Source organism: Aythya ferina, assembly GCF_964211825.1.
Source record: "Aythya ferina genome assembly, chromosome: 13".
Classification (NCBI taxonomy): Eukaryota; Metazoa; Chordata; class Aves; order Anseriformes; family Anatidae; genus Aythya; species Aythya ferina.
In genome coordinates this window covers 14,753,361-14,779,513 of record NC_140311.1, presented here as the reverse complement: position 1 = coordinate 14,779,513, position 26,153 = coordinate 14,753,361, and the positions used below count along the sequence as shown (strand labels likewise).

Below are 26,153 nucleotides of genomic sequence, written 5' to 3'. Positions count from 1 at the left end.
CCCGTCCCACCTGGGGCCGGCTGCCCCTCCGCAGCGCGGGGACAACCTGAGGGTGCAGGGGACATCCCAGCCCGACGTCCCATGAAGGGGATGGCCAAGGAGGATGAAGGGGAACGGGGAGGGGGCATGGTGGATCGGTGGACGGGCAGGGGACCCTCCTCTTCTGCCTAGTGGGGACACCGAGCCCATCAGCAGCACCGGAGGTGGGTGCCGGGGTGCGAGGCTGGCACCCTCCCGGGGGCCCTGGGCAGGGCAGATGCTTCGAGGAGGTCTTCCTTCCTCCTGGCCCAGCGAGCGAGCCCCGAGCTGCGCCGCTGCGAGCACCTCTCATGTGACTGCTGGCTTCCTGTGTGCTTCCCGGCCTCGGTGCCGGCGCCTCGGTACGTGCCCCGCCAGGCGCTCGGTCCAGCGCCGCGCTCTGCCCCCCGGGGGGGGTCCCAGCACCATGCTGCGCCGCAAGCCCTCCAACGCCAGCGACAAGGAGCCGTGCCACAGGAAGGTGAGCGCCCACCGGAGCAGACCCCGCACCCCCCCCCCAAAAAATGCCCACCCTCTCCACCTGCAGGATGTGGGGCAGGGAGGATGGGGAGATGCGGTCTGGGCGGCTGGGGTGGCCGTGGGGCAGAGCCCCTTGGGGCTGGGGGATGGCAGTGCCAGCAGCCAGGCCCTGCCACCGAAGCCACCGTCGCCTTGCTCGCACGGTCCTTGCTCGGAGCTGCCTTGCCCCACGCCCTGCTGTGGCCCCGGGACGCACGGCTGCAACCCAGTGCCCCCATCTGCTCCCAGCCCATGAGCAGCAGCAGCAGGAGGGCAGCATCACATCCCCGCGGCGCTGCAGGCAGCAGCAGCGGGTCGGAGATGCTCAGACCCCCCCCCAGCTCGTGTGGGTGCAGGCAGGGGGACCAAAGGGAGCTGTGGGGCCGTGCCCCGGGGGCAGAACCTCCCCCACCCCGCTGCTCCCCGCGGTGTGGGCGACCGCTGCCATTTCCTGCCCGGGCAGAGGATGACGGCGGTGCCGCGCGGGCTGCCGGGCGCGCAGCTCCCAGCAAGGTGTCTGCGGTCGAGGCAGCGCAAGGCTGCAGCCCCGTCACGTGTGTCTGCTGCTTCCTCCAGCAGCACTGCACCGGCACGGCACCGGCACGACCCCGCCAGGCCCGGGCAGAGGGTCCCTTGCCAACCACCGTGTGCCCAAGAGGGGCAAGGTCCCGCTCTGGGAAGCACCCGGCTGCTGGGGGGAAATTTGGATGAAGCATCCCCCTGCAGCAGGGGTGTCCCGGAGAGCTCAGCGAGCCCCCGCTGGGCATCCCCTGCCCGGCCCCGGCCGCACCCGCTGCTCTCACTTCCCTCTCGCTCCATTTCTGCTGAGCTGCCGTGGGCACGGCCCCCCCGGGGCAGCCGGTGCCCCCCCAGAGCTGGCGGTTTTGCCGGGCGCTGCTCTTGCAACACCGGCTCCTCCTCCCCACCGCTGCCGCCAGCCGATCGCGCAACGCTCCCCGGGCGGGCGGCCACGCAGCGAGGCCGGGGTGGCAACCGCAGAGCGAGGAGGTTTAGGCTCGAGGAGACCCGAAGGAGGCGCAGAGGGTTTCACCTCGCCCGGGTCTGGCGGGCTGAGGGGTAGAAATAAAGAGAAAATGATGCTGGGCTGAGCTGGCAAAAAGGAGAACTAGGGGAGGAAGGCGCACGGCTGTGGGCAAGGGGTTGGGAAGGGCTTCAGGCAGCGCTGGGGCATGCGGGAGCTTGGGGAGCAAGGCGGGGGGAGCCCTCACCCCTCTCCATCTGCCCCCAGCTCTCCCTCCAGCGCTCCAGCAGCTTCAAGGACTTTGCCAAGGCCAAAGTCAGCTCCCCGGTGGCGAGCGAGAAGGAGTTCAACCTGGATGAGAACGTGAGTGCCCCTCCTCGCCCACAGCCCCTTCCTGAGCCCCCTTCCCCCAGCCCCGGGGGCTCAACCGTGCCCGGCTTCGGTGTCCTGCTCCCCGGGGAGCCCCGCAGCCCCAGCGCGCCCTCCCCTCTCCTTCTCCCCCCCCTCTGCCAGATCCCCGAGGACGAGCCCAGCAGCGCAGCCCCCGAGGAGGCGGCGCGGAGCAGCGGGATGAAGCTGGGCAAGAAGTGGCGGGCGGTGATCTCCCGCACCATGAACCGCAAGATGGGCAGGATGGCCGTGAAGGCGCTGGCCGAGGGGAAGGTGAGCGGGATGCCCCGGGGGGGTGCGGGGCCAAAGCCCCTGCTCCCCGGCACCACCAAGCCCGCTCCCCCCAGCAGGCAGAGGCGGAGGAGGAGGGGTCCCCGTCCCCGCTGTCCCCAACCAGCAGCACGGAGGAGCCGAGCCACGAGAAGGTGCCCCTGTCCTACATGGAGCTGGAGGAGGACGGGCACCCGGCCGTCAGCCGGCAGCTGTCCAGCGGTGAGCACAGCCCCCGGGCAGCCCCCAGCCCCTCACCCTCACCCTGTCCTGACCCCGTTTCCCTCTCCCCTCCGCAGGCAGCGAGGCGTCCAGCCCCGGCCCCAACAACCGGGACAGCCTGAGGCTGGAGGAGGGGGGCCCGGCTTACACTGGCCCCTTCTGCGGCAGGGCCCGCGTCCACACCGACTTCACGCCCAGCCCCTACGACAAGGACTCGCTGAAGCTGCGGGTGAGCACGGGCTGGGAGGGCTGGGGACGGCCCCGAAGGAGCGGGGGGTGGCGGTGGCTCCTTCCCTCACACCCCCTCCTCGTTTTCGGGCCAGAAAGGGGACATCATCGGCATCATCGAGAAGCCGCCCGTGGGCACCTGGACGGGGCTGCTCAACAACAAGGTGGGCTCCTTCAAGTTCATCTACGTGGACATCATCCCCGAGGAGATGGCCCCTGCCCGCAAGAGCCGGGGTCAGGGCAAGAGCAAGAGGCCCAAGCCCAAGACGCTCCACGAGCTGCTGGAGCGCATCAACCTGCAGGTGAGGGCTGGGGACCCACGGGGCACCCGGGAGAGGCGGGGAGGGGACGTGACGAGGACGCAGGAGGATGAGGGTGCCTCATCCCCTCCTCTCTCCACCCCAGGAGCACACCTCCACCCTGCTCCTGAACGGCTACCAGACCCTGGAGGACTTCAAGGAGCTGCGGGAGACCCACCTCAACGAGCTGAACATCACGGACCCCCAGCACCGCGCCAAGCTGCTGACGGCCGCCGAGCTCCTCCTGGATTACGACAGTAAGGGCTGGGCGGGTGGCAGGGGACATCCCACGCTGTCCCCAATGCTGGCTGCCGGGGTGGGGGGGGAGCTGATGCTTCGTCCTCTCGCCCCCAGCAGCCAGCGAGTCAGAGGAAGGCGACAGCTCCGAAGCCCAGCCCTCGCCCTCGGAGCCCAAGGGGGACATCCCGCGGGACTCGGGCTGCTTCGAAGGATCCGAGACGCTGGACGGCAGCCGGGAGGAGGCTGAGCTGGCAGGCCCCGAGGGGCAGCCGGGGGCTCTGTCCCCAGCAGAGTCCTCCTGATCTCCCCCCAAAAGCGCTTTGCCGGCTCTGGCCCAGCAGCGGACAGGAGGGGAAGCTTGCCGGGGTGCGGGCGAGCTGCGGGGATGGGACCCCAAAGCAGGAGCTGCTCTGCAGGCGGGCTCAGCCCCCAAGGTTTGCTCCCCGGGACGTTCTGCACTGCCCCACAGCACTGCCCCACGCCCTGGGTGAGCCCAGGTGACGCCGCAGGGCTGCGAGCCAGGGCTGGGCCGCCCCTCCTGGGCTTGCCCCGTGTTGTCCACAGCTCCAGGAGCTCCTCCAGGAGCCCTCGTTGGCTGGGCTGAGCAAACACGAGCGCAGGGGAGCCTGCGAGGACAGGGATGGCACGGACAGAGCACACCCACTGCTGCGCGGATGGGTGCAAGCAAGCAGAGGTGGCAAGGAAACGCCGCCAGCAGCAGGGAGGTGCCGCCTTCCCCCGTCCACCTCCTTGCCCAGCCAAAGCAGGCAGCGGGAGGCCGCCGGGAGAGCTTCAGCCAAGCCCTGCGAGCAGCCCAGCCCCAGGAGGATGGCCGGGGGGAGCACGGACACTCAGCAGCCTGCTCCAGAGAGGATGGTGGAGGAGCAGAGCCGAGCACCGCGCTGCCCGCAGGTGGACAGGGCCGTCCCCAGGTACCCCCCCGGGACAGCCCCTTGCAGCCAGGCAGGGAAGGCGGTGGCAGAGGAGCCCACGGGTGACAAATCCCCGGGCTCGGTGGCAGCGCAGCGCTCGCCCGGCCCCAGCTCTCAGGGCTGCACTCACCCAGCTCCAGCTCCCGCGCCGCGCCAGGCCGCTGGGCCCCGAGTTTGTTCCTTTGCGCTTGAGCTCAATAAAAGCGTGCTCTGGCCTTCGGTCTGCTTCCTACCTGCCCCAAGGGCTCGGGGAAGAGAGGCAGGGAGGGGAGCAGCGGCCTTTCGGTGGAGCTGGGGGTAGTTCGGCTTCCCAGGATGGTGGCTTCCTTCTGTAAGCCATGGCCCCCGCTGTCGGGGACGGCAGGACACGGATAGGACAGGGGCAGGCTGGAGCACACCGTGGATGGGGGAGATGCAGAGGCTGGAAAGCCCCAGGGGACGGGGAAGGAGGCAGCCCGCTTCGGGAGGCATAAACAGAGAGAGAGGCAGAGGCTACAGCTCAGCCATTTTCCAAACCAATTAAGTTTCCTTCATTGTTTCAAAAAAAAAAAAAAAAAAGAAAAGAAAAAAAAAAAAGAAGAAAGAAAGAAAAAGAAAAACCAACCCTCACCCTACCCCCACTTCCTTCACAAGAACCTGAACAGAGCAGACAGGAACCACAGGTGCAGGCAGCATCTGTGACGGCCCCAGCAGGCAGCACTCGACACACCGCGTTAGAAAATAGATTAGTAAAACCAAAAAAATACACTTTTTTTTTTTCGCAACGAGTTTGAGATTTGGTCAGTAGCGCGTTGGGGGCAGGCGGGAGAGGAGGGGGCAGCTCTGGCTGCCGCGGGCCGTGCACGGGACCAGCGAGGGCACCGCAGCCGGTCTGCCCGTAGGGTGTCGGCGGCTCCAGCCCCGCGTGGGGGGACCCCGAGCTCGCTCAGGAGCTGGCAAGGAGCAGCAAGAGGAGCGGCTGCAGGGAGCGGGCTCCCTCGGCTCTGCTCCACGCCACGGTGCTGAGAGCACGGCGGGAGGAAGGCGCTGCCGGGAGGAGAAGCGAGCTGGGCCGCCCCTGCCACATCTCCACCCACCATCCATTTGCCGCATGTCCGCGGGAGGCAGCAGCACCGAGCACACCCGGCAGGGGATGGGGATGGGGATGGGGACGGAGAGCTGCCAGGGCACCTCGCGGCCTTGCCTCCACCTCCAGCCTCCGCAGGAGCCCCCGGGGAAGGGGTGCTGCAGTGGAAAAAGACCCCCCGGGACCAGGGGTGGCCACCAACCTCTCCTCCCTCCTCTGCTGGGGAGGACGCCGCGCAGCCAAAACGGCCGGCAAAGCCCAGGGGGATGAAAACTGAAGGCTCTGAAAGCCAGCCAAGGATGGCTGAGAAATGCAGGGCAAGGGGCGGGGAGGGGGCAGGGGACACGACAACACGACACAGAACCGGGGCCGAGGTTGCGCAGAGCGGCGTGCCGCAGCCCAGCGGGGAAGGGCGTGGGGGGGAGCCCGCGCTGGGCGCAGGCACCCAGGAGGAGCACGTCCAGCCCCGGAGCAAGCCTGGGAGGCAGCGCCGCGGGCAGGTCCTGCCCTGCAGCTTGGCACACGCTGCGGGCACCCCCGGGGCAGAGCCGAGCAGCAGGAGGACGGGGCTGCCCCGCTCCTGCTCCCAGCCCCGTGCCCGCGCCGCGGCTGCGCTCACGCCTGCGGAGCGGCGTGAGAAGAGGGAGCAAGGGAAGGAAGCTACTGTAAGAAACACGGCCAGCAGAACACCTTCCCAGTTTTTTCGGCCCTTTTGGCACCAAAACGACGTCTCCTGACAACCCCTGCCACGTTAACCAATAAAACAATGCCACAGATTAGAGGAAGGAGGGAGGAGGGGAGAGAGGACGTTACTGCCATTAATCACTTGCTCCTTCCCATCGGGATTCCTCAGCAGCAGGGAGCAGGCCGACCCTAACATCGCTTCTGAGCTGCTTGACCACAAGTCAGCGGGTCAGTCAGGGCCAGGCGGAGGGACAGCTCGGGCCACCAAGCCAGCATTTAGCGTTGAGGACAACCTGCAGAGCAAGAGGTCCTGCCTCGGCCCGCAGGGAGACCAGCCCCGGTGGCGGGGAGCGTCCCTCGGTGGGCGCGCTGGGCTGCTCGTGCTCGTTCTCCTTTGCCCCCGTGCATGGCCAGCGCCAGCCCACGCCACCTGCGCCTCCAGATGAATAATGACTAAAGCAAAACGGCCGTGAGGAATCATTTGCCTGCCATCCAGCCCATCTCCTCCTCTCCTCAATCACTTCCAGCTTTGATTAGACAAAACAAGAAAGTTCTCCCTTTCAAGCAGAGGCTAGTGCTCTGCTTGCCCAGCGTCCTGGGATGGGGCCGGGAGCTCCCCGGTCGTTAGCTGCTTTTCCTCCGGCATCTCAGCGTTGCTCAGGGACGGCACGGGGACCTGGAGGAGAGAAGACAGCAGTGACTTAGCACGAACGCACGGAGGAACTGTCTGCGCACAGAGATGTGGCCCGGCTCCCCTGCAGCCCCTGCCTCCAGCCCCAGGAGCAGAGCTCTCAGCTGCGCTTGGGAAAACGGGAAACCAGGGCTGTTTCCCCTCACCAAGCAGGCAGCACATCAGCTTCGTGAAAAATCCAGAGCACCGGGCTGCTCCAGCAGTGCTCTGGTCTGTTTGCGCTAGAGAAACACGCAGCTCGTGCTCCAGCAGGAGCGGGCCCAGCCCCTTCACACCTTGCTCACAGAACAATTTGGGAAGGAAAGGAGCAGCGAGGGTCTCGTGTTCAACCCAGCCCTCAAAGCAGAGCTCGTTTCAAAGCGGCAGCCCGCCGGTAACCCCATGCAGAGGGGATCACTCACGGCACTGGGGTGAGGAAGGCTGCCGTCCTGCTGAGCGCTGCTCTCCTCCTCCTGCCCACCAGGGCCCTGAGCAGCAGCGGGCTCTGGAGCGCTGGACCCCCGCGTGCAGGTCTCCTCCTGAGCTGTGCTCTCCTCCTGCTGCAAGATGCCCCGTCTGTCCAAGACGCTGAAAGAACAAAATCCCACCGTCAGACCCCGCGCCTCTTCCGCACCAGCTTCTTCTCTAGCAGGAAAAACGCTGGTGGAAGACAGGAGTCAAGGGAAGGCGTTCCCCACGCCCCAAAACCAGGCTGTGCTCCGCCCAGTCCTAGTTAACTCCCAGTTAATCTTAGGAGTGCCTCCGTTCCTCCTGGGAAATCAAGCCCTCCAGAGAACAGCCCGCTTCAGAGGGTGGGAGCCCACTGAAACAAGCGCCCTGAGCTTCCTCTGCATGCGCTGTCCCGGGGAAGGGAAGTCACTCCTCTGCTTCCCAAAAACACACAGCGTTAAGGGACCACACCACACGCGTGAATCACTGGAAGGCAACAAAAAACCTTCCTCCCCAGAGGGGCTGGCTCTGTCCCAGGAGACCTCCAGAAGCTCTCCGCACACGCAGCCCTGGCAGAAAGGTCTTGCAGCCACGCAAGGAAAGCTCCACGGGACCCCAGGGAGGGGGACAAGAACGGCAGAGCTGCTCCTCGAGAGCCTACCTGGGGGGCAGAGGCCCGCAGAGCACCTCGCAGCAGTTCTTCACTATGTTGCCATGGCTGTAGGGATTCTGCACACGGTTTTTCCCAGTCCAGGAACCCTTGATCTGCAACGGACAGGGCACAAGCTCAGGTCTGCTCCCCCAGCATCCGCCCCCAGCCTCAGCACGAGCAGGGCACGTCGGCAAGGTGGAGGCAGCTGTGGCAGAGGAAGCGAAGAGGAAGAGGGGTGGCTCAGGGGAACAAAGGGACTTCACTTACGTCTTCGTTGGTTGTCTGATTCAGTGCCACCAGGAAGGTGTGGAACCCAGTTAACCCCACCACCGACCACAGGGTGAAGAAACAGATGAGCACCTCCAGTACAGTGAGAGCAGTTAAGGAGCAGGGACCGGGCAAACAGTCACACCCGAGCTGAGTCACGACACTCTGGTGCGTTAGCCCTGCTGCTTCTTCACCTAGGCAGTTTTTTGTTTCACCCCCCTCCCCAAAACCACAAAAATCGCTCTCTGCCTTCTAATCAAGGAGGCAGGGAGGTGATGCCCTGGAAAACCCAGCAAAGTATCAAGACTTCAATCCCCCCATCATGCAGCTTGCACTCCCTCATCAACTTAGAAGCCAACCCTTCTGGCACTGGGGAAGGATATGTCCCTGGGGTTTCCTTCAACGTGTTCAGAAACCCAATCTTCAGAGATTCTGGCAACACAAAGAAAGAGGCATTTGGTCTCCGGGAGCTTGCATTGGGTTCATTTCCCTTTCCCATTCCATCAGTTCTGGATCGGGAACACCATCCACGTTCTCCCTCCCCCTCGGCCAGCCCAGCCAGCCACCTCCCCGCAGGCAGACTCACTTAGTGCTACGTAGACTATGTTGAAGGTGAATATGTAGATGGTGAGGAGTGAGAGCGAGAGGATGAAGAGGTAGAAATAGCGGTAGTTCCTCTTCCCCACGCAGTTGCCCACCCAGGGACAGTGATGGTCGAAGCGCTCTGTGGAAGTGAAGATGGAGATCAGCACTGCTCTAGCACAGCTCTGCCTGCTTCTAGGTGCTCATTCCAGGGCCCCAAACTCAGAAAAGTACAAGGCTGACAAGGACCCCCCCTGGGCCACTGAGTTTGCCCCTCTGCTAACTCAGGTCCCTGCATCAGCAGGGGCGGTGGAAGCCAGGTAAGAGAGTGCAAAACTCCTCCTTGGAGTCAGTCGGTGCATTAAGGTAGAGTTTAAGAGCTTCACCCCATGCATGTCTCCTCTCCCACAGACCTGAGCTTTTCTGAAAGCAGCGCACGGGTTGGCTGAAGGTCTGGGAGTTCAGCAGTGCTCGTCTCACCCGCATGCTGCTTTACTCCTACTGGGATCATTACAAGAAGGTTCAAGAGACTGCCTAAGTGCTCAAAGGGCTGGGAAGCTGTACTGAAGGAGAGGGATCCAGAATGGGATTCCTTCCTCGAGAAGGGACGCTGAATATGAGCTAATTATGGCACATACAAGGGCTAAAAGAGCTGCTGTGGTTGGGGGGGGGGACAAAAAACGGGCACTCAGCTAACAGCATAGTCTCCAAGATGGTGTGAGGAGCTGCTTTCACATTTCCCCGGATAATTTAGATTTATATTAGACCAGCTACTGCCAACGAGATGCTGGCAAAGCCGAACCATCTGGCTTCAGGTTCTGAGCAAATCTCAAGCTCCTTGGGCTTAAGACGAGGCAGGCCATCCCCATCTGTTCAGGCAACACCATCCTGGACTTCCTCCACGGCTGCTGGAGGCATGCGCGGTACGAGGCAGGACACGGAGCGAGAGCTGCTGCAGCTCTTCGCCTGCTCTCCTCCGAAGGCTCTCACCTAGCAGGCGGCTGCAGGAACAGCCCCAGCCCTTCCTACTCACCCACACAGTTGTCACAGATGCTGCAGTGCGAGGCACGGGGCGGACGGAAGATCTTACACGTGTAGCAATACTTCAGCTTCACTATCTGGTTGTTGATCTGGAAGTTCTTAATCCGCGGGGGCGGGCGCTGACCCTGCGGCACGGTCCCGTTGGTGGCCTCTGAGAGAGGGAAGCAAGCAGAGATCAGATCTGCTGCTACAGCACAACAGGACAAGAGCGACAGCTCTCCTCCTTGCTCCTTCTACCAGGTGGATCGGAGCCTGCTGGGTCGACAGCCAGTGGCTACACCTCTGCTCACACGCTCCAGAGCCAACTTGGAACTTGGAAGCGAGGTGCCAGAGTTTTCAGGAGCGTAAGGGGAGGAAAAAAAACACCAAAACAAGAAGTAGAACTGTATCCACCAAACATCCTCTCTGCTTGCTGGACCGAAGGGCCTGTGTCAAGCTTCCTGCACCCCTTATCAAGAGCAAACTGAGTTTGGATGCTCACAGCTACAGGAGAGGAAACTGCACAAAAAGGTTCCCGGGAAGGAACCTGGCACCAGCTGAGACTCAGCCAAGCAGAATTAGCCGGGAGGCGGTAAGATGCTCACTCTGGGGCAATTCCCACTTTTGGAGGTCGTGCCCCCCCAACAGGGACAAAAAAAGCTCTGCAGAGAACCTAGACCGTACCAAAACCAGCAAGGCTTTTCCAGCCACCACCCGTCCAGCTGCAGCACTCACCGATCTCCATCTCAATGAAGGCCGCTTCATCGGGCAGGGCTCTCGGGATCACCCCGGGGTCACTGAAGCTCGTCCGCAGGAGCGTGGCCATGGCAAAGAGGAAGAGAACCGCTGCGAACACGGGGATGGCTGGAGAGAGCTGGACTGCCAGGTACCGACACCTGCAGGGAAACAGAAAGCATTTTTTTCCCTTGGTTTCTTTAGAAAGCCCTGCTTATGATGGGGTGATGGTCTTACGGAGCTTTCCTCTGGTTTAAGGGAAGCCCTGCCTGAAGCCCCGACTCGTGGGGCATTTCACCTCTCCTCGCACATCTCGTTTCTCCTGCTTCCTCCCGATGCCTCTGAGCCCGCAGAGACGGACCCAGCGCAGACCCTTGCTCCCAGCCACTGCTGTTCTCAAGGAAAGCACAAGGCTGCGGTGGTGAACGACACAGGATCATCCTCCCCAGTGGACTCATCGTCCTAAACAGGGGGATTTCCATGCCATCCATACATCAGCTGATGAATTCCGGGTAGCCTTCCCACCCACAGCTTCTCTGAAGTTTCTCGCTCCAACTGCTCCCAAATTCTGCCACCCCAATACTCACCACCCCCTGCAGGATGGCTCAGAGGACTTGCATCTGCTGCTGCTTGACTCCAGCAACGATCCTCTGCGTGCCACCAAGCAGAGACCGCACACGTGCACGCCCCAGCCCATACACCACGGGACGCTTTGGCCACTGGGACACACAGGGCCCGGCCCCCAAACCACCGTGGTTAATTTTAGACACTGCCAGCCCCGCAGCTACTCAGAACCACGCAACCCTTGGAGCCGTCCACGTGCAGAGCCAGCCCCAGCAGGCAGAGGGCTGGGCTTAGCGCGTTAACGCAGCCTGAGATAACTTTGCCTTCCCCCCCGCAAGGACAAAGTCTAGCTGGAGAGCTGCGAGTCAGCCAGCGATTAAACAGCAACCTTGGATCCCGTTTTGGGGAGGAATCTGGTTGATTCCCGCAGCGGCTCTGCCTCCGAGGGCTGCAGCTTGAGCCTTGCTCAGCTGACACGCTGGCTTTTATGGCCGCTGGAACAACGGGAACACGGTACAGGCTTTGGAAAAGGATCTGTGCACTGCGTTAAAGCCGAGCTGAAACCACGCCAGGGCTCCCAGCCCCAGAATCACGCTGACACCTTCCTAAGTTTCTCCAGCGTGCCACCAGCGAAGAGATTTATTGCCCTCGTGCACGTGATCTGCTCTGGGTGTGCTCTGCCACGCACGGAGCCGAAAGCTTTACGCGGCAGCACCTGAGAACAAATGGGATCAGCCCTGCATGGGCTGCAGAGAAGCAGCAGCGTGGGGACGTGACCTGCTCCCCGGGCATCTTCCCAGAGAAGCCAGCCCTTCGGGGAGGCACATGTGCCCTGGGGCACAGCCAGAGGAGCCTCCGGGCTGCTGTTAGGCAGGGGAAGAAGCCTGCAATTTTAGGAGACAGAAGACGAGCGCATCAGTGTCCTCTCTGCTGTTGGGAAGGTGAAGCAGCATCCTCCAGCCTCTCCCCGGCTCTTCCATCGCGGAACAGGCACGGGGCAGGCCGGGCTCAGGAGGAAAAAGAAGAGATCTCAGGTGGCCGGAGCGCTGCGGAGTCTTCGTCCTGTGCCTGGGCTGCAGAGGGATTAAGCACAGCGAGTCACTCACACCGCTGAGGAACTGATATTTTAAAGGGCCATTGTTTGGGAAAGCTGAGCACCGACAGAGCCGCGCTGTTGGGCTGGAAGGATGTGGCTCCTCCTCCCCTCCCAGGGCGATAGCTGCGCTCTTGAGCATTTTGCCGTCTAATATCAGACAACAGCACCATTACAATGCACGCCGGGGGGAGGGGGGAGCCTCAGACAAAGAGATCATTACCACGGGGAAGGGGGGAGCAGCAAGAAGCAACAGACGGAGGTGCGGCGAGCCCGAGGAGCACGGACTGCTCTGCTGAAGCTGCCAAGCAGCACAGGGTTCAGGCGGGACCACCAGGCCGGGCATCCCACCTCTGGGTCCCTGCAGGGCTCAGCATGAGCTCTGCTGTGAAGTTTGTTTAAACCCCACTCCCAAAATCACCCCTTTAACTTCCCCAAACCCACGCACGCCCACCCCGGACGCTGTCAAAGCAGAGAAATATCATCAGCAACCAACGGGCCCGGCCTAGGATTTTGGATTTATCAGAAAAACAAACAAAATGCGGTCTCTGCATAGCTAAGGACGTAGAGAAGAAAAAAAAAAGAAAAGCTCCACGTGCTCGGTTGTTGGAAAAGCAAACAGCAGCCCCCTCGTGCAGCCAGGAGCCTGGCATTGCAGGCGCTATCTCGCCTGTAACATTTACAAACGTCTCGCTTGTGCGAAAGGCTGCAGACAAAAGAAATTTGAGTTCTCTTGCAGCCGCTTTGGAGAAGCGAGTGCCTGCTGTTTGAGGAGAGCCGGTACAGCCACGCTGGCAAACTGGAAAGAGAAAGCCCCGGCAGTCAGAGCAGGGACACCCCATCCCCTCAGCTTCCATCCCAGAGCAATTTCGCCAGGGTTTCTCATCGTGTCCAGGCGCCACAGGCACGGCGAGGCAGCTGAGCGCCCTCACGCAGCAGCCTCCACACCCGATAAAACGCCCGAAACAACGCAAAGGGGCTGTGAAACGCGATTCCACGTGACGCAGCGCCGGTCAGAGAGCAGGCCCAATGAAACCCAGGCCTCGGGGACCAGCCTCAGCCTTGAAGTAGCCGCTTTCAGCCGGGGCGGCGGCGAGAGGTGCCCTTGGGCAGAGCAGAGCGCTCGGAGGCTGCCTGGCACCGCTCGAGAAGCCGGCGCAGCGCCTCTGCTTTATCGGGGAGGGAGGGAGGAGCCGGCTGGGTACGGCGCCAGCAGCTGGGTCCGTCCTCGGGGCCTCCTCGGGGCACGGACGAGCCTCCAAGACCGCAGCAACGAGGCGGGGAGAAGCAAAACGGCCAGCAGGAACAGAGAGGCTGTCATTTCGTGGCTTGTATCTCGTGACGCGTGATGCCAGCCAGCACCGGCTCCGCGGAGAGGGCGTTTGCAATCAGAGCCCGGGCGGCGCAGCCCGGAGGGCGAGGAGCAAAGCGGAGGGCGAGGAGCAAAGCGGCGCTGGCTTCAGGCATCCCCGAGCCGTGCTGAGGCAAGGTGTGACTGCGCGAGTGATTCAGCGGAAAGAAACGGGCACTGAAAACCCTGCAGTCAGCGGGCGAGGGCCGAAAGGGCTCCTCCACCCGCCCCGTCTGCTGCTCTCCAGAGCCCAATCCTAACGCCCCGCGTTGTTCCTCCGTGGAACAAACTCCACGGGGGGAAAACTGGATTTCGGCGCGGCCGCAGAGCTGAAATGGGTGGGTAACACACCCAGCACAAAGATCAAAGCCACGACCCTCAGGCAGAAGGCACAAAGGGTCGCCAGGCCTCCAGCAGCAGCCCGGCCGCCTGCCTTCTCTGCAGCGTTTCATTCCTCCCCAGAAATTGAAAAACCCGCAAGCAATTTCACAACAAAGCTCCCCCGCTCACACAGGAAGCATCGAGACACGGCGCTCGGAGACCATCAAGTCAGCACTTTAGATTTCTCTCTCCAACCTTTCCCTCACCTCCCAGGTCACAACCGCCCTGCAGTCAACATCCCAGAGCTGTAGCTGATCCCATTCCCTGACACACGGCTCCATCACGCCGCCGGGTCTGGGAACAGGGGCTTGGTTTGGGCTGCCCCACAAACCCCAGCAGGGTTTGTGGAGGTCAGCAGCGAGGGCAAAACGGGGCAGAGGGAGACACGGCTCCGCTCGTCCCACCAGGACAGGCAGCGCAGGGAGTGAGAGAAATCATCCCTGGCAATAAAGCCCAAGTGCCATTTTTCAGCCGTGAAACAAAACAAACAACCAGCGGTGTCGGTCCTTACCCGTGAATTCGGGCTGAGTCAGGGGTAATTTGGGCTCTTTGAGCTCGGGAACCCCAAAACCTCGCGTTACGGCTGCGTGACACCCGCCTGCGAAGCTACACGAGGACTAAGCAGAAAAAGCAGCCTCGTACCTGACGTGTTGCACCCCACTGCTTCTGCTGGGACGCGGCAGGCCTCCGCGGGGCATTCCAGAAAGCCCTTTGCGAGGCTGCCAGCAGCGTCCGCTAGCAAGGAGGGCGATGCTGGACCAGAGGGAGCAGAGACAACTTCCCCGCTTTGGGGCAGGTGCCTCGGAGGCCAGCACACGTGCTGAGCACTTTATAGACCTGGAGGAAAAACTTAAGGGCTTAACCAGCCAGCAAGGTTCTTCCTTTTGCCTTCCTGGCTTAAGGAGCTTTTGTGTTACCCAACACCACCGAGGACTTCGCCTCCCCGAGACGCAAACAAACACGCTGACGGAGACAGAGGAGAGGAGTTTTGTTGTCGTTCAGGCTGAGCCCTCAGCAGAGCAGGCAAAAAGGGGCCGGCCTGCCCTCTCCCCACAACACCACCCCTATTAGCCAAACCTTTGCAATTCTGTGCTTTTTGGCAGGTCGCTTCTCTATCCGAGCGACTCAAGGAGCCGGTAGAGTTACGGGGAACCCCCTGCTGTTGGTTCTGGGCCAAGCTGAGCCTGGATCTGACCTAAAGGGGCAGGCGGCACCTCCCCAGGCGCTTGGCCTTGAGCAAAAAGGGGGCTGCTGCGGGGCAGCGCTCAGCCCACGGCTCCCTGCCCATTCCATGCCCAAGGCCTCGGCATCTGGGGAGGGGTGCACGGAGCCCCGTGAAGGCCCCAAACCCTGCCGGGAGGGCGGGGAGACTCACTCGAAGGCGAAGAAGAGGGCGCAGGTGCCGAGGATGAGGAAGAGCGTCAGGTAGAAGATGCCCTTCTGGCGGGCCATCATGATGCGGCCGTCGCAGCAGAAGGTGTTCCTGCCGGGCAGCCGCTCCCATCGCCGCACCACCTTCGGCTTCTTCTTCTTCCTCGCCACCAGCACCGACATGGCGGGGCCGTCACTGCCGCCACCGCCGCCGCTGCTGCTGCTGCTGCTGCTCTGCCGCTGCCCCCGGCATCCTCGGGGCCCGCCTGGGCCGGGCTGGGCTGGGCGCTGCGGGAGAATTTGGGGGAAAAAAAGAGCAAAAGGGGCTCAGTGGGGAGGGAGAAGGGGGGGGCGCTGTGGTAACCGCAGCCCCCCCCCCCCCCACCTCCCGGGGTCGCCATGGCAACCGGCGGGTACCGGGGAACCGGGGGGGTAAGGGGCGGCAGGTAAAGGGGTAAAAAAGGTGAAAAGGGGTGAAAAGGAGTAAAAAGGGGGTGTGTGGGGCGCTCACCCCCGTGCCGGTGCGGGCCGGGCCGCGCCGCTCCTGCCCCAGCGCCGCGGGAGGGGCCGCCACGCCCCGCGCCGCCGCCGCCGCCGCCGTGAGGGAGGTGAAAGCTCGGCCGCCATTGGCCCGCCCGCTCCTCTTCTCGCGCGCCCATTGGCGGAGAGCGCTGTCGCTTAGCGTTGAGTCCCCGCCCTCTCCCCTTCTCCTCCTCCCCGCCCCGGGCCGGCCGCGGCACGGCCCCGTTGCCAAGGCAGCCGTGACGTCACGCGCCGGGCGGAAGGCTGGCCGGGCGGCGGCGTCAAGGAGGGGCGGAAGTGAGCGCCGCGCTTCCGGTGGCATGGCGGAGGAGTGGCTGGGCGTGGAGGCGGCGGGCAGCGGCGGCGAGGAGGAGGTGAGCGGCGGCGGGACCGGGCCGGGGGGGGCTGGGAGGGGACTGGGAGCGCTGGTCGGGACCGGGATTGGGATGAGGATTGGGATTAGGGCCGGGATTGGGATGGGGAGCGGGATTGGGATTGAGACTGGGATTGGGATTGGGGCCGGGCCTAGGCCGCGCGGGCCCGGCCTTCACACCCGTGTGCGCCCCGCGGCAGGGCCCGGAGGATGGCGACCGGCGGCACCGGCAGCTCCTGGAGGCGGTCAGCGCCCTGTCGGGGCGCAAGCGGTGAGCCCCCAGCACCCCCTGTCCCCTCCCTCCCGCCGCCCTGAGCCCCCCCAGCTCGGCTGCAGCCCGAGCAGCCGCTGGTGGCGGGGCTGAGGGAGCTTTTTCACCTCTTTTCCTTTGTTTTATTCACTTTTCCTGCAGGCGGAAGCTGGCAGAGCGCTCGGAGGCCAGCGTGCAGGTGTCTGAGTTCAATGTCAGCTCCAAAGGTGAGGGCTTCTTGGGGTCGTGGGGCTTTCCCCAGTGTTTTTTTCCCCCTCAAGAGGTGCTCAGGTTCTCCAGGCTGGTTGGAGGAGATCCCCGGGGAGATGCCATGCTGGTTGTTTGTGCTGAAGGCATCTCAGCTCGTAACAAACGGCGTCGGAGCTCATAGCGCTGCTCAGCGTGGTTGTGGGGTGTCCGTGTCGATGTGTGGGGTGATCTCCCGTAGGTGCCGGGGAGAAGCTGGTCCTGTCCGAGCTCCTGCAGCCCATCCGTGCCCAGTCCGCCCTGAGCAGCGTCAAGAAGCAGCTGAGCAAAGTGAAGCAGAAGAAGGCGGTGGAGCTGCCCCTCAGCAAGGAGGAGCGGGAGCGGGTACGTGGGCCTGTGCGGGTGGCAGAGGAGGGGGAAGCAGTTCCAGCCGTAAGGGGCAGCTGGGTTGAGCCCCTGGCTGCCATCTGCTCCTCTCTGATGCTGCCTGGCTTTCCGCGTTCTTCAGCTCAGCTTCTCCACTGATCCTTTTCCCTTCTCGTTCCTACCTGCAGGTCGTGAGGGAGGCTGCCTATGTCAAGACCTCCAAAGACGTTGGCAAGTGGCAGCCGGTGGTCCTGCAGAACCGCCGAGCAGAGCAGTTGGTGTTCCCTCTGAAGCAGGAGATCGCGGCGGTTGCCCCCCTGGAGCGAGTGGTTTCGGCATGGAAGGTGGGGGCTCTCACACCCCTCGGGTGCCTTTCTCCTCCCCGCTCTTTAGCACTCGAGCTGTGGGTTGAGCCTGCTGCTGCCCAGGCTCTGCACGGAGCCGGGTGCTTGCTCGTGGGCCTCAGCCACCTCTGGAGGTGGAGGAGGGAATTGGTTTGCCAAACAGCGCCCGCCTATAAGTCTTGGTTATGCTTTTGGCTTTGAATGTGGGTTCCCACACGGGCTGTATTGTGTAGCAGGAAAGGCTCCCGTCCCTGGAGAGCTTCCCCAGGTCAGGGCGAGGTCAGTTCCCACTGAGCTCCGAGCTTAACAAGCACCACTTCACCCTCCCGGAGCTCCCTCTCGTTTCATCTGGGCACAGCGCTGTGGGGCCTGGGAGTTCCGCTTGCTTGTGCCCTCCCGTGAGCCTGCTCAAGCATCGGAAGGGACGGGGAGATCTGTGTGGGTGCTGGCTCCTGCACCGCTCCTTGTTTCACCCCTCCTTGCTGTGCCATCTGTCCCCCCGACAGCCACGAACTCCCCTGGAGCAGGAGATCTTCGGGCTGCTCCACAAAACGCAGCAACCCGTCACAGACCCGCTGCTGACGCCGCAGGAGAAAGCCTCGCTGCAGGCGATGAGCTTGGAGGAGGTGGGCGACGCTTCCCTTTAGCCCCGCGCTGCCCGTGGGGGGGCCTCTTCCTTTGCCCTCCCCCTTAACGCCGCGCTCCCTGGCAGGCCCGGCGGCGGCGAGCGGAGCTGCAGAAGGCTCGGGTCCTGCAGTCCTACTACGAAGCCAAAGCTCGGCGAGAGAAGAAGATCAAGAGTAAGAAGTAAGATTCTTGACGGTGCTGGGCTTGGGGAGCTGGGAGGGGGCCAGGGCCTGGTGCATGGGGACGGATAAAGGGTGGAGGAAGGCTGAGCATCCAGCTGAGGTGCTGCCGGGAAGCCGTGCTGCCTGCCCAGCTTCCTAAAGAGGAGGCCGGGTGCTCACACCAGGAGGTCTCACTGCCTGCCCCCTCGTGCCGCAGGTACCACCGCGTGCTGAAGAAAAGCAAGAGGCGCAAGGCCCTGAAGGAGTTCGAGCTGCTGCAGAAGTCGGACCCGGAGGCCGCCTTGGCAAAGCTGGAGGAGCTGGAGCAGCTCCGGATGGAGGTGCCGCTCGCTTGCCTCTCCCTCATCCCTCGGGAGCTCGCCCCGGCTGAGGGTGCTCTTCCTGAGGCTTCCTCTTCCTCTCCCTCAGGAGCGGATGAGTCTCAAGCACCAGAACAAGGGGAAATGGGCCCGCTCCAGGGCCATTATGGCCAAGTACGACCTGGAGGTGAGCTGGGGCTCGGGGAAAAGGGGAGAACGGCTGAGGTGGGGCAAAGGAAGCGGGCGCGTTGCTTCTGGCCTGTGTTAGAATTGTCTCGATCCCTTCCCAGGCCCGCAAGGCCATGCAGGAGCAGCTGGCCAGGAACAAGGAGCTGATGCAGAAGGTGCGGGTGGAGCTGCCCGAGGAGGAGCCAGGGGATGTGCCTGAGGAGGACCTCCCGCCCGTGACCATCCCCGTGGGTGCCAGCAGAGCAAATCCCTGGATGCTGGGCAAGCCCAGCGACCCGGCCAAGGAACCCGAGGTGCAAGAGGCTCGCGAAGACGCTGCGGTGCCTGCTGCTGTGGAGAGCAAGGAGGAAGAGGAGGAGGAGGTGTCGGAGGAGGAGGCCCTGCTACAAGAATTTGAGCAGAAACGGCACGCGCGGCAGCAGCGGGCGGGGAGCCCTGAGCAGCACGGTGAGGAGCTCGCAGCCCCACGCGACGTCTGACGTGCTGCGGGGCTGGGCTGGGTCGTGAGGGCTGTGTTTTCTTACAGCTGCCTTGCTTCCTTCCCTGCTCACGGGGTGGCTGTTTTCTCCCCTGTTGCCTTGATGCACAGGCACTGACGAGATGGAGGCGGTTCCTGACCCTCCGGGGGACAGCTCCGTGCACCCCATCTGTGACGAGGAGCAGCCGAGTGCAGGGATCGAGCCCCCTCCCCAGGCCCAGGAGGAGATCCTGCTGTCAGAGCAGCTACACCGCGTGCAGACGATGGAGGAGGTCGAGGCTCTGGCCTCCAAGGAGCCCTCGGAAGAGCAGGAGAAGCAACCAGCGGCTGCGGGAGCAGAAGAGCGAGCGCCCAGGCAGGAGAAAGGCAAAGCTGGGGCCAGGCCTGCCAAGAAACCCACAGCCAAGGAGAAAATGATTCGCCTGGAGTCCGTGCTGTCTGAAAAGCCCCAGGAGATTCAGTGCCCCAGCCTGCCCGTGGTCATGGAGGAGGAGGTGAGCGGGACAGGTCCGGTCCTCCTGGGTGAGCCGGGAGCGGCCGGGCACTGACTGCTGTCTCCGCAGGAGGGTGGCATCGACCAGCGGGGGGTGATCAGCGAGGCGTTTGCCGGGGACGACGTGGTGGCCGATTTCCACCGGGAGAAGAGCAAGGCGGAGCGGGACGGCAAGCCCCAGGCGGTGAACTTGGTGCTGCCGGGCTGGGGCGAGTGGGGAGGCAGCGGGCTGAAGCCCAGCGCCAAGAAAATAAAACGGTGAGCACGGGAGGGCTGTGGCAGCGCGCTGCAGCCCGGCCCCGGGGCCTGACCTCTTCCCGTGTCCGGCAGGTTCCTGATCAAGCCCCCCCCAGCGCCTCCCAGGAAGGACCAGCACTTGCCCCACGTCATCCTGAGCGAGCAGCGCAACATCCACGCAGCGGCACATCAGGTGGGTGCTCTGGGGCTGACCCGGCACGTGGCCCGGCCCCTAAACTCCCTAAATCCCTGCCTCTAAAGGGAAATCCGGTTTCCAGCTCTGACACAGCCCTGAGGGTGCTCCCCCCCTGCCGTGTTGTTTCCCCGCAGGTCAGCGAGCTGCCCTTCCCCTTTGAGAAGCACCAGCAGTTCGAGCAGAGCATCCGGATGCCCGTGGGCCCCACGTGGAACACGCAGCGTGCTTTCCAGAAGCTGACCGCCCCCCATGTCATCACCCGGGCGGGCCACATCATCCAGCCCCTCTCTGCTGAGGACCTCGCCTCGGCTGCCAGCGGAGCCAAACCAGTGCTAGAAACGGCCCCCAAGCAGCCCCCTCGCCGCCCCCAAAAGAGAGCACGATAGCTCTAGGGCTAGCGCTGGCCCCCGCGGCGCTGGGGAGCAGCTGGAGGGGCTGTGCCCGGGGGTTTCCCTCCCGGGGAGAGGCTCCTGGTTCTGTCAGGGGTTTTTTAATGCTCCTTCCGCAATAAAAGTGCCATGGCTGCCCTCGTGCCGGGACAGCTGGTGCCCTCCTGCCTGTCCTTGGGGCCCGACGTGGGGCGGGGGGGGCTCGTCCTGGTGTAATGGGAACAGCTTCCGGGGGTCAGGCCCTTGAGGTGCAGCCTGGGGGTGGGAGCCTGAAGAGGAGGTGGAGCCCCTGTTGGCACCACGTTCGTGTTGGGCAAGCTCTCTACCCCTTGGTTTCGTCTTCAGTGCCACAATTTTTTGCATAAAGAGTTATCCTCTTGGCCGCGTTGGCTTTCTCACAGCCTGGCCCCGTAGCCATGCTCCTCATGGCCTCCTCCTGCCCCGAGTAACTTCTGGCCAGCTCTGAGGAGCTCAGAGCGGGGCTGCGCGGCTCTGCTGCCACCCCACAGGGGCTGGGAGCGGGCTCTGTCGCAGCGCAGCCACCCCCACATCTTCGGTGTCCCCTTCCTGAGCACGAGGGCCGTGGCCGAGAGGCAGGGTGAAACGGGAGCAGGCCGAGAGCCCTCCCGGCCTCTCCTCCCTCTTCCCACGTGGGCTGCGTTCGTGCCAGCTGGAGGAACTCCTGATCCCAAGCGAAGGAGGGACTTGAGGAGCTGCTCCTGTTCCCAGGAAACACGGCCCTTGCGCCGGGGACGCCTCCTCCCACCTTGGCACTGCGGCCAGCCCCGGTCCCACTGCGTCCTTTGGGGCACAGCCGCGCCGCCGCTCGGCCCCGCAGCCACCTCGTGCAGGGGCCTGGCCCTTGTCCCCTACAGCCTGCATGGGCACGTGCAGGCTGCCAGCAGCCGGCCCCACATCTCGCTGGCTTCCCGGCCCCGTAAATACGCCAGGCTCTTCCGCTCTGCGCCCGCACCCTGCAGGGGAGGCTGCTCCGAGCCAGTGTGGGAGTCGGGGAGCCCGCAGTGCCCAGGACGAGGGGCTGGGTGCTGCCCTCTGCCCGGGCCGTGTCCTTTTTGGGGTTTTTGGGGTCCAGCTGGTGCACGGCTGGCTCCATGCGGTGCCCCGGGGCTGCTGGATGACGCTGGCCGCGGACGGGGGGCACGGTGGCATTGCTTGAGTCGACAGGGCTGAAAAAAAAAAAAAAAAAGAGAAAAAAAAAAAGAAAGGAAGCAGCGATCATTTCCGTGCCACGGCTCCGCCGAGCCCCTCGCTGGGCTGGTGGCCCCAGCTCAAACCCCAGCTTCCTTCTGCTCCGGCTGCCCCAAACGCTGTGGGAAACCTTCGTCCCCTCAGGGACGTCAGCGGGAGGGTGAGGGGGAGTTCGTGTTTGTTTTAGGAAAAGCTAAAACGCCCCAAAGCCGAGGGAAGGCAGTGCCCAGTGAGCTGTGTGGCAGCAGGGCAGGACCTCCCGGGGTGCTGATCCCAGAGAGGATCGGGGTCGCCACGCCTGAAACGGGCTCGTGTCCCCGTGCAGAGCAGCGGCCCAAAGGCTGTGACCACCTGAAGCGCTGAGCGGGACCTGCGGCCATCCGGCCCCTCGCTCTGAGGGCAGCTTCGTGCCAGTTTTTTTGTCGCACCTCCCGCGGCGCGAGCACGGCAACGCTCAGTCGGCAGCGAGCTGCAGAGCTGGGGGTGCCCGGTCCCGCAAGGAAGGGCAGTGCTGGGGCGGCCTGGGCTCCAACTGGGGCTTCGAGGATCGGGAAATGCTTCCAAAATAAATCCCTAAAGCCTTGGTGTAAGCCGCTTGGGGTGAGTTACGGGAGGGATCCAGATGCAGCCGCATCTCCTGGCAGCGCTTGGGGTTCGCCCGCTCCTGGTGCTGCCACGAGAGCGGGCTGCGTCCCCCTGGTGTCCCCGCAGAAATCAAACCGCAGGGCAGGGGGACGTCAGCGCTCGGCTTTTAATTAAAAAATAAATCAGGATCTGCAAAATGCTGCAGGAAAGGGGGATGGCGGGGATGCCCGCTGGCAGCTGCCACGGCAGCAGGGAGGAGACGGGGGCCGGACACTCCCCGCTCTAATCCCCTTCCTGCAGCACGCTCGTGCCCTGCCGCCGCGCATCGCCACGCCGGGGCTTGGCTGGGCGAGCCTGAAGGCACCGGGAGGAGAGAAAAACACCGTCCTCCGCCGGCGCGGGAGCTCGCGGAGAGCAGCGGCGCTGTTAATGCGCACTCCTCCCTCCCGCCGCGCAGCCACGGCGTCCCTCGAGAGGGCTGCGAGCGGCTGCAGTTTGCTCTTACTGGCCTACTTTCAGGGCTACGTCAAAGCCAGGTTTACGGAGCTGGGGAGCCTGGCTGAAAGGCGGCCGAACCGCCGCTGGCTCCGGCAGGGAGCGCCTGGTGCTGCTCCGGGACGGGACGGGGACGCAGCTCCGCTGGGGTGCCCCCGAGCTGCCCTGGGGTGGGGACCCCGCGGGCACCCCGGGGGGAGAGAGGTGATGCCGAGGCTTCAGCCATCCCGTGCTCAGGCTCCGGCCGGCCCTCGGGGCCAGCAGGAGTCGGCCGAAAGGAAAAGGCAGATGAAAAACGAGCACATAAAAGGGCTCGCGTGGCTGCTTTCTTTTCTTTCGTCCTTTTTTTTTTTCTCTTTTATTTTTTTTGTTTTGTTTTGTTTTGTTTTCTAGCGTGGGCTATAAATAACCTGTAAAGTATTTCATCCGGGCTATTTCGGAGGGTGAAATTTCAGCCCCCGGTGAAGGCCCCCCGGCTCCGCATGCCGCGGGACTGCCTGAGTGTGCCCGGGGTGCCCCTGGCCGCGGCAGGGCCCCCGTGGCCGTCAGAGGGTCCCGCGCTGCTCCCTTACTTTGCACCGGGGCTCTCCGGCAGAGCAAAGCTCCCCCGAATTTCCCCGTGCCTCCCCACCCCCCCGGTGCCGAGGACAGGGGCGAGCTGTGGGTCCTGGGGGGCGCCTCTGGGATCAGGGGGCACCGGGGGGGCACCCGCAGTCCTGGCGGTGCCCGGCTGCGCATCCCGGCCTGCACAGCCGCCGCGTTTCCGTGGAGATGGCATCTCCCGAGCCCGCACAGCCTGAGCGGGAGGGTTTCCATGGAGATGCCGTATCCAGCACGGCACAACCTGAGCCAGAGATTGCCGCCGGGATGCTGTAGCCGGGACCCTCGGCACCCGCAGCGGGGCCGTCGCCGGTTGGGGTCGGCCAAGCGCTTTCCCCCTCCCTGGCACGCCGTCTCCCACCGGGCTCCTCAGCCCTGCTCGGGGCAGGGGGCACCTCGGCGCTCGGGTCACGCTGTCGTGGCACTTTCTGGGTCTCCCAGAAGGGACGGGGACCCATCCATCCCCAGGCACCCATGGGGATAGCAGAAAAGTCCCCGTGTCCCCACAATGAGCGCGCCCGCGCTGCCCCCTGCACCCCACAGCTTCCCCCACGCTCAGAGCCGCTCCGGGGCACGCAGCTAGCAGGGACGGGGGGATGAGAGCCCCGGGACAGCAGCGTGACAGCAGCACACCTCTGTGAACCCTCCTCATCCTCAGGGGTGCTGAGCTGGGGCCGGGGAGCTGCTCCCCTCGGCTTGGGGCCGTGTCCTGCACCCTGGCCTGCAGCTCCCGCGTCCCCGGGGCCGCTGTCAGCGCTGTCAGCGGCTGCAGGCACGTGCTGTCAGACGCAGCATGTGCTGCCTTCAAAGGCCGGCTCTCTTTGTCTGCCACTACAATTAGGAGCGCTCAGCGCCTCTTGAAGCCAGACCTGGCGACTGCGGGGCCGAAGGACTGGGAAATAAAAGGACCCCAGGCTCCAGCGTGGCAGCCCTGGAGCTGCCGAGGAGCGGGGCCAGGCGTGGATCTTCCTCCCTCCCTTCCCCGTGCCTCTCGCCCCAAATCCTCGCTGCTCCGTGGTGTCCTCCCAGCTAAGGACTTCCTCTCCTGGGCCAAGGGGATGGACGGCGTGTGGACCGCACACCTCCTGCCTCCCTGGCCTCACTTTTCCCAAGAAGGATCCCGGTGGGGCACCCGGCGAGGAAGGGTCCGTGTCTGAACCCCCTGCGAGGTCCAAGGCAACGCAACCCAAACCCCTGAGCCACGAACCCTTCTTCCCGGTGCCAAATCACCACGGCGGTGGCTGGGGCCAAAATTCAGACCTCTGAGCCTGCAGGGAGGGACGGCAGCCTCCTGCCTCGCTCCTCCATCCCCGAGGAGCAAGGAGGCGAGGAGGCGGCCGCTGGCCCTACAGGAGAATTTTCTGTATTTTAGCCGCACCTTCGGCCACGCTGCAGGAGCTTTTGGGGTTGTGGGCAGGCTGGCCGGCGGAAAGCGGGCAGATGAAGTCTGTGGCGAGAGCTGACACCTTTTATTGCTGCTCCGACACCAATAAAACCTCGCCGAGCCGGCTGCCCGGGGAGGACGGGGAGACACGCAGGCTCGCTTGGAAGCTGCAGGAAAAACCCCAGGAGACCCAGACGGAGACCACCGGACCCCGTGGCAACCAGCCCCCTCGGGACAAAGCCCTCCCCGGCTTTGGGGCCACTTATTCGGCCACGGCTCCATCCCAAGGCCAGGCCCTGGGGCAGGGATGCCCAAACCCAGCGATGGGCCCCGTGTCCCGTGGGGTGCGTGGCCGGGCAGGAGCCAAAATCCCACAGCCACCGGCACCGGGAGGGCTCTGGGAGGAGGCTCGGGGTGCAGAGGGTCTCGCTGGTGGGGTCAGGGCGAGCCGAGGGGCTGCGGGTGCTGCCCATGGGGGTTGCGGGGAGACCTCAGGGCTCACCTGGTGGGGACGCCCCAAAATCTCCCATTTTCAAGGAGGATTAATGTAAAAGCCGCAGGATTTTGGAGCCTCTGGGTGCGAATCGTGTGATGACGTCCCCGGGTCCCGATGCAACGCATCCCCGGCGAGGCTGGCTGCGGGACTTGGGGGGGCTCTCATTAAAAAAAAATAAAAATAAAATAAAAATAAAAATAAAAAGTGGCTTTTTAATTACCCTGCAATGCAAATTAAAGGGGGCTGCAAAGCCGGGCGGAGGCGCCGGGAGCGGCGGGGGCTGCCCGGGGGCTTCCCACCCGTCCCACCGCCGCTGCTTTTGGGGTGGGTGCTTTTAGGGGGGGGGGTCCTTTCCCTTTCCGTGCCCTTCCCGGTACCGGGGGGGGGGCACAGCCCGCAAAGCGGCCGCACAAAGGAGGCGGCGGCGGCGCTGCCACGCGTGGGGCCCGCGGCGGGGCCGCTCGGAGGCCGCGGCCGGGGCCGGTGTGGGGGGGGGGGGAGAACCGGGGAGGGGATGGGGGGGGGGCGGCTGCTGACAACCGGAGGGGACCGGAGGGGACCGGGGAATGGGGAGCGGGGTGGGGGCACGGCCCCGGGGCCGGGCTGAAAGTTGCGGCCCCGCCGTGGCTCTCGCTGTGCCCGGCGTGGGGAGGGGGCTGAGGGGGGGGGGGGGCACCGGGAGCGGCTCCTCCCGGCTGCCCGGCCACGCTCCGGGCGTGGAGCTCCCGCACCCCCCCCCCCCCTCCCCAAACCACCACCACCGCCGCCTTCCTCCACCTCCTCCTCCTCCTCCTCCTCCTCGCCCTCCCCCTCCCAGCCCCGTGTCCCCGTGTCCCCGCGGGGCTCCCCCCGCTCCGCCACCGCCGCCGGCCGCCCGTGGGGCTCGGAGCGGAGCCGCGCAGCCCCTCCCCACCCGGGGAGCGGCCTCCCCTCCCCTCCCCTCCCCTCCCTCCCCGCGCCCCCTCCCCCGGGCCGTGCCGGGCGCGGAGCCCCCTCCCTCCCCCCCCCCTTCCCCGTCCCCCCCCTCCCTGTCCCCTCCCCTCCCGTTCCCTCTCCGGACTCGGCTGGCTCCCCCCCCCACTCCCCCCCCCCCTCCCTTCACGGGCAGGGCTGGCCGCGGGGCACGCCGGGATTTGTAGTCCTCGGGGCGGCGCGGCGGGCGGCCGGGCTGCGGCGGCCGGACTACGGCTCCCGTCAGCTCCCGCGGGCGGCGGCGGCGGCGGCTCGCTCTCGCCCTCACACTCCG

At 64.6% G+C, this 26,153-nt stretch overlaps 3 protein-coding genes across 5 annotated transcripts; 2 read left to right on the top strand and 1 right to left on the bottom strand.

The window, feature by feature from the left end:
- Positions 1-44: 44 nt before the first annotated feature.
- Positions 45-4,315, top strand: SASH3 (SAM and SH3 domain containing 3). 3 transcript variants are annotated; one of them, XM_084534856.1, is made up of 8 exons: positions 45-499; positions 1,787-1,882; positions 2,033-2,182; positions 2,257-2,401; positions 2,479-2,630; positions 2,725-2,931; positions 3,035-3,185; positions 3,286-4,315. In XM_084534856.1, exons 1-8 carry the CDS (start codon positions 104-106, stop codon positions 3,468-3,470), a joined length of 1,482 nt encoding a protein of 493 aa, XP_084390982.1. In that variant the 5' UTR covers positions 45-103; the 3' UTR covers positions 3,471-4,315. The 3 variants fall into 3 exon arrangements, with proteins under 3 accessions (XP_084390982.1, XP_084390981.1, XP_084390980.1); XM_084534855.1 differs by having other exon boundaries at positions 52-499; positions 2,260-2,401; positions 3,283-4,315; XM_084534854.1 differs by having other exon boundaries at positions 56-499; positions 3,283-4,315.
- Positions 4,316-5,845: 1,530 nt separating this feature from the next.
- Positions 5,846-15,538, bottom strand: ZDHHC9 (zDHHC palmitoyltransferase 9). The gene is made up of 10 exons (XM_084534858.1): positions 15,498-15,538; positions 14,991-15,274; positions 10,227-10,387; positions 9,505-9,663; positions 8,476-8,613; positions 8,260-8,321; positions 7,890-7,982; positions 7,632-7,735; positions 6,943-7,108; positions 5,846-6,526 (listed from the first exon to the last, which is right to left on the bottom strand). The coding sequence occupies exons 2-10, from the start codon at positions 15,167-15,169 to the stop codon at positions 6,422-6,424; spliced, it is 1,167 nt and encodes a 388-aa protein (XP_084390984.1). The 5' UTR covers positions 15,170-15,274; positions 15,498-15,538; the 3' UTR covers positions 5,846-6,421.
- Positions 15,539-15,807: 269 nt separating this feature from the next.
- Positions 15,808-20,288, top strand: UTP14A (UTP14A small subunit processome component). The gene is made up of 14 exons (XM_084534852.1): positions 15,808-15,882; positions 16,082-16,152; positions 16,294-16,358; positions 16,580-16,722; positions 16,893-17,048; positions 17,555-17,674; positions 17,761-17,855; positions 18,054-18,177; positions 18,266-18,343; positions 18,447-18,792; positions 18,935-19,317; positions 19,387-19,574; positions 19,647-19,746; positions 19,884-20,288. Exons 1-14 carry the CDS (start codon positions 15,829-15,831, stop codon positions 20,133-20,135), a joined length of 2,175 nt encoding a protein of 724 aa, XP_084390978.1. The 5' UTR covers positions 15,808-15,828; the 3' UTR covers positions 20,136-20,288.
- Positions 20,289-26,153: the final 5,865 nt, after the last annotated feature.

What these genes read in the sequence shown, in the direction of transcription:
- SASH3 (XM_084534854.1), top strand. Translation starts at nt 104, where the DNA reads ATGAAGGGGAACGGGGAGGGGGCATGGTGGATCGGTGGACGGGCAGGG. An exon ending in AGTTCAACCTGGATGAGAAC is followed by an intron (nt 1,883 to 2,032) that starts GTGAGTGCCCCT and finishes CCCCTCTGCCAG; the next exon opens with ATCCCCGAGGACGAGCCCAG. An exon ending in GCTCCTCCTGGATTACGACA is followed by an intron (nt 3,186 to 3,282) that starts GTAAGGGCTGGG and finishes TCTCGCCCCCAG; the next exon opens with CAGCCAGCGAGTCAGAGGAA.
- ZDHHC9 (XM_084534858.1), bottom strand. Translation starts at nt 15,169, where the DNA reads ATGTCGGTGCTGGTGGCGAGGAAGAAGAAGAAGCCGAAGGTGGTGCGG. An exon ending in CAGGGACATATCCTTCCCCA is followed by an intron (nt 7,983 to 8,259) that starts GTGCCAGAAGGG and finishes ACTGTACTGGAG; the next exon opens with GTGCTCATCTGTTTCTTCAC. An exon ending in GCCTTCCTCACCCCAGTGCC is followed by an intron (nt 6,527 to 6,942) that starts GTGAGTGATCCC and finishes TCTCTCCTCCAG; the next exon opens with GTCCCCGTGCCGTCCCTGAG.
- UTP14A (XM_084534852.1), top strand. Translation starts at nt 15,829, where the DNA reads ATGGCGGAGGAGTGGCTGGGCGTGGAGGCGGCGGGCAGCGGCGGCGAG. An exon ending in GCAGCGGCGGCGAGGAGGAG is followed by an intron (nt 15,883 to 16,081) that starts GTGAGCGGCGGC and finishes GCCCCGCGGCAG; the next exon opens with GGCCCGGAGGATGGCGACCG. An exon ending in GCCCTGTCGGGGCGCAAGCG is followed by an intron (nt 16,153 to 16,293) that starts GTGAGCCCCCAG and finishes CTTTTCCTGCAG; the next exon opens with GCGGAAGCTGGCAGAGCGCT.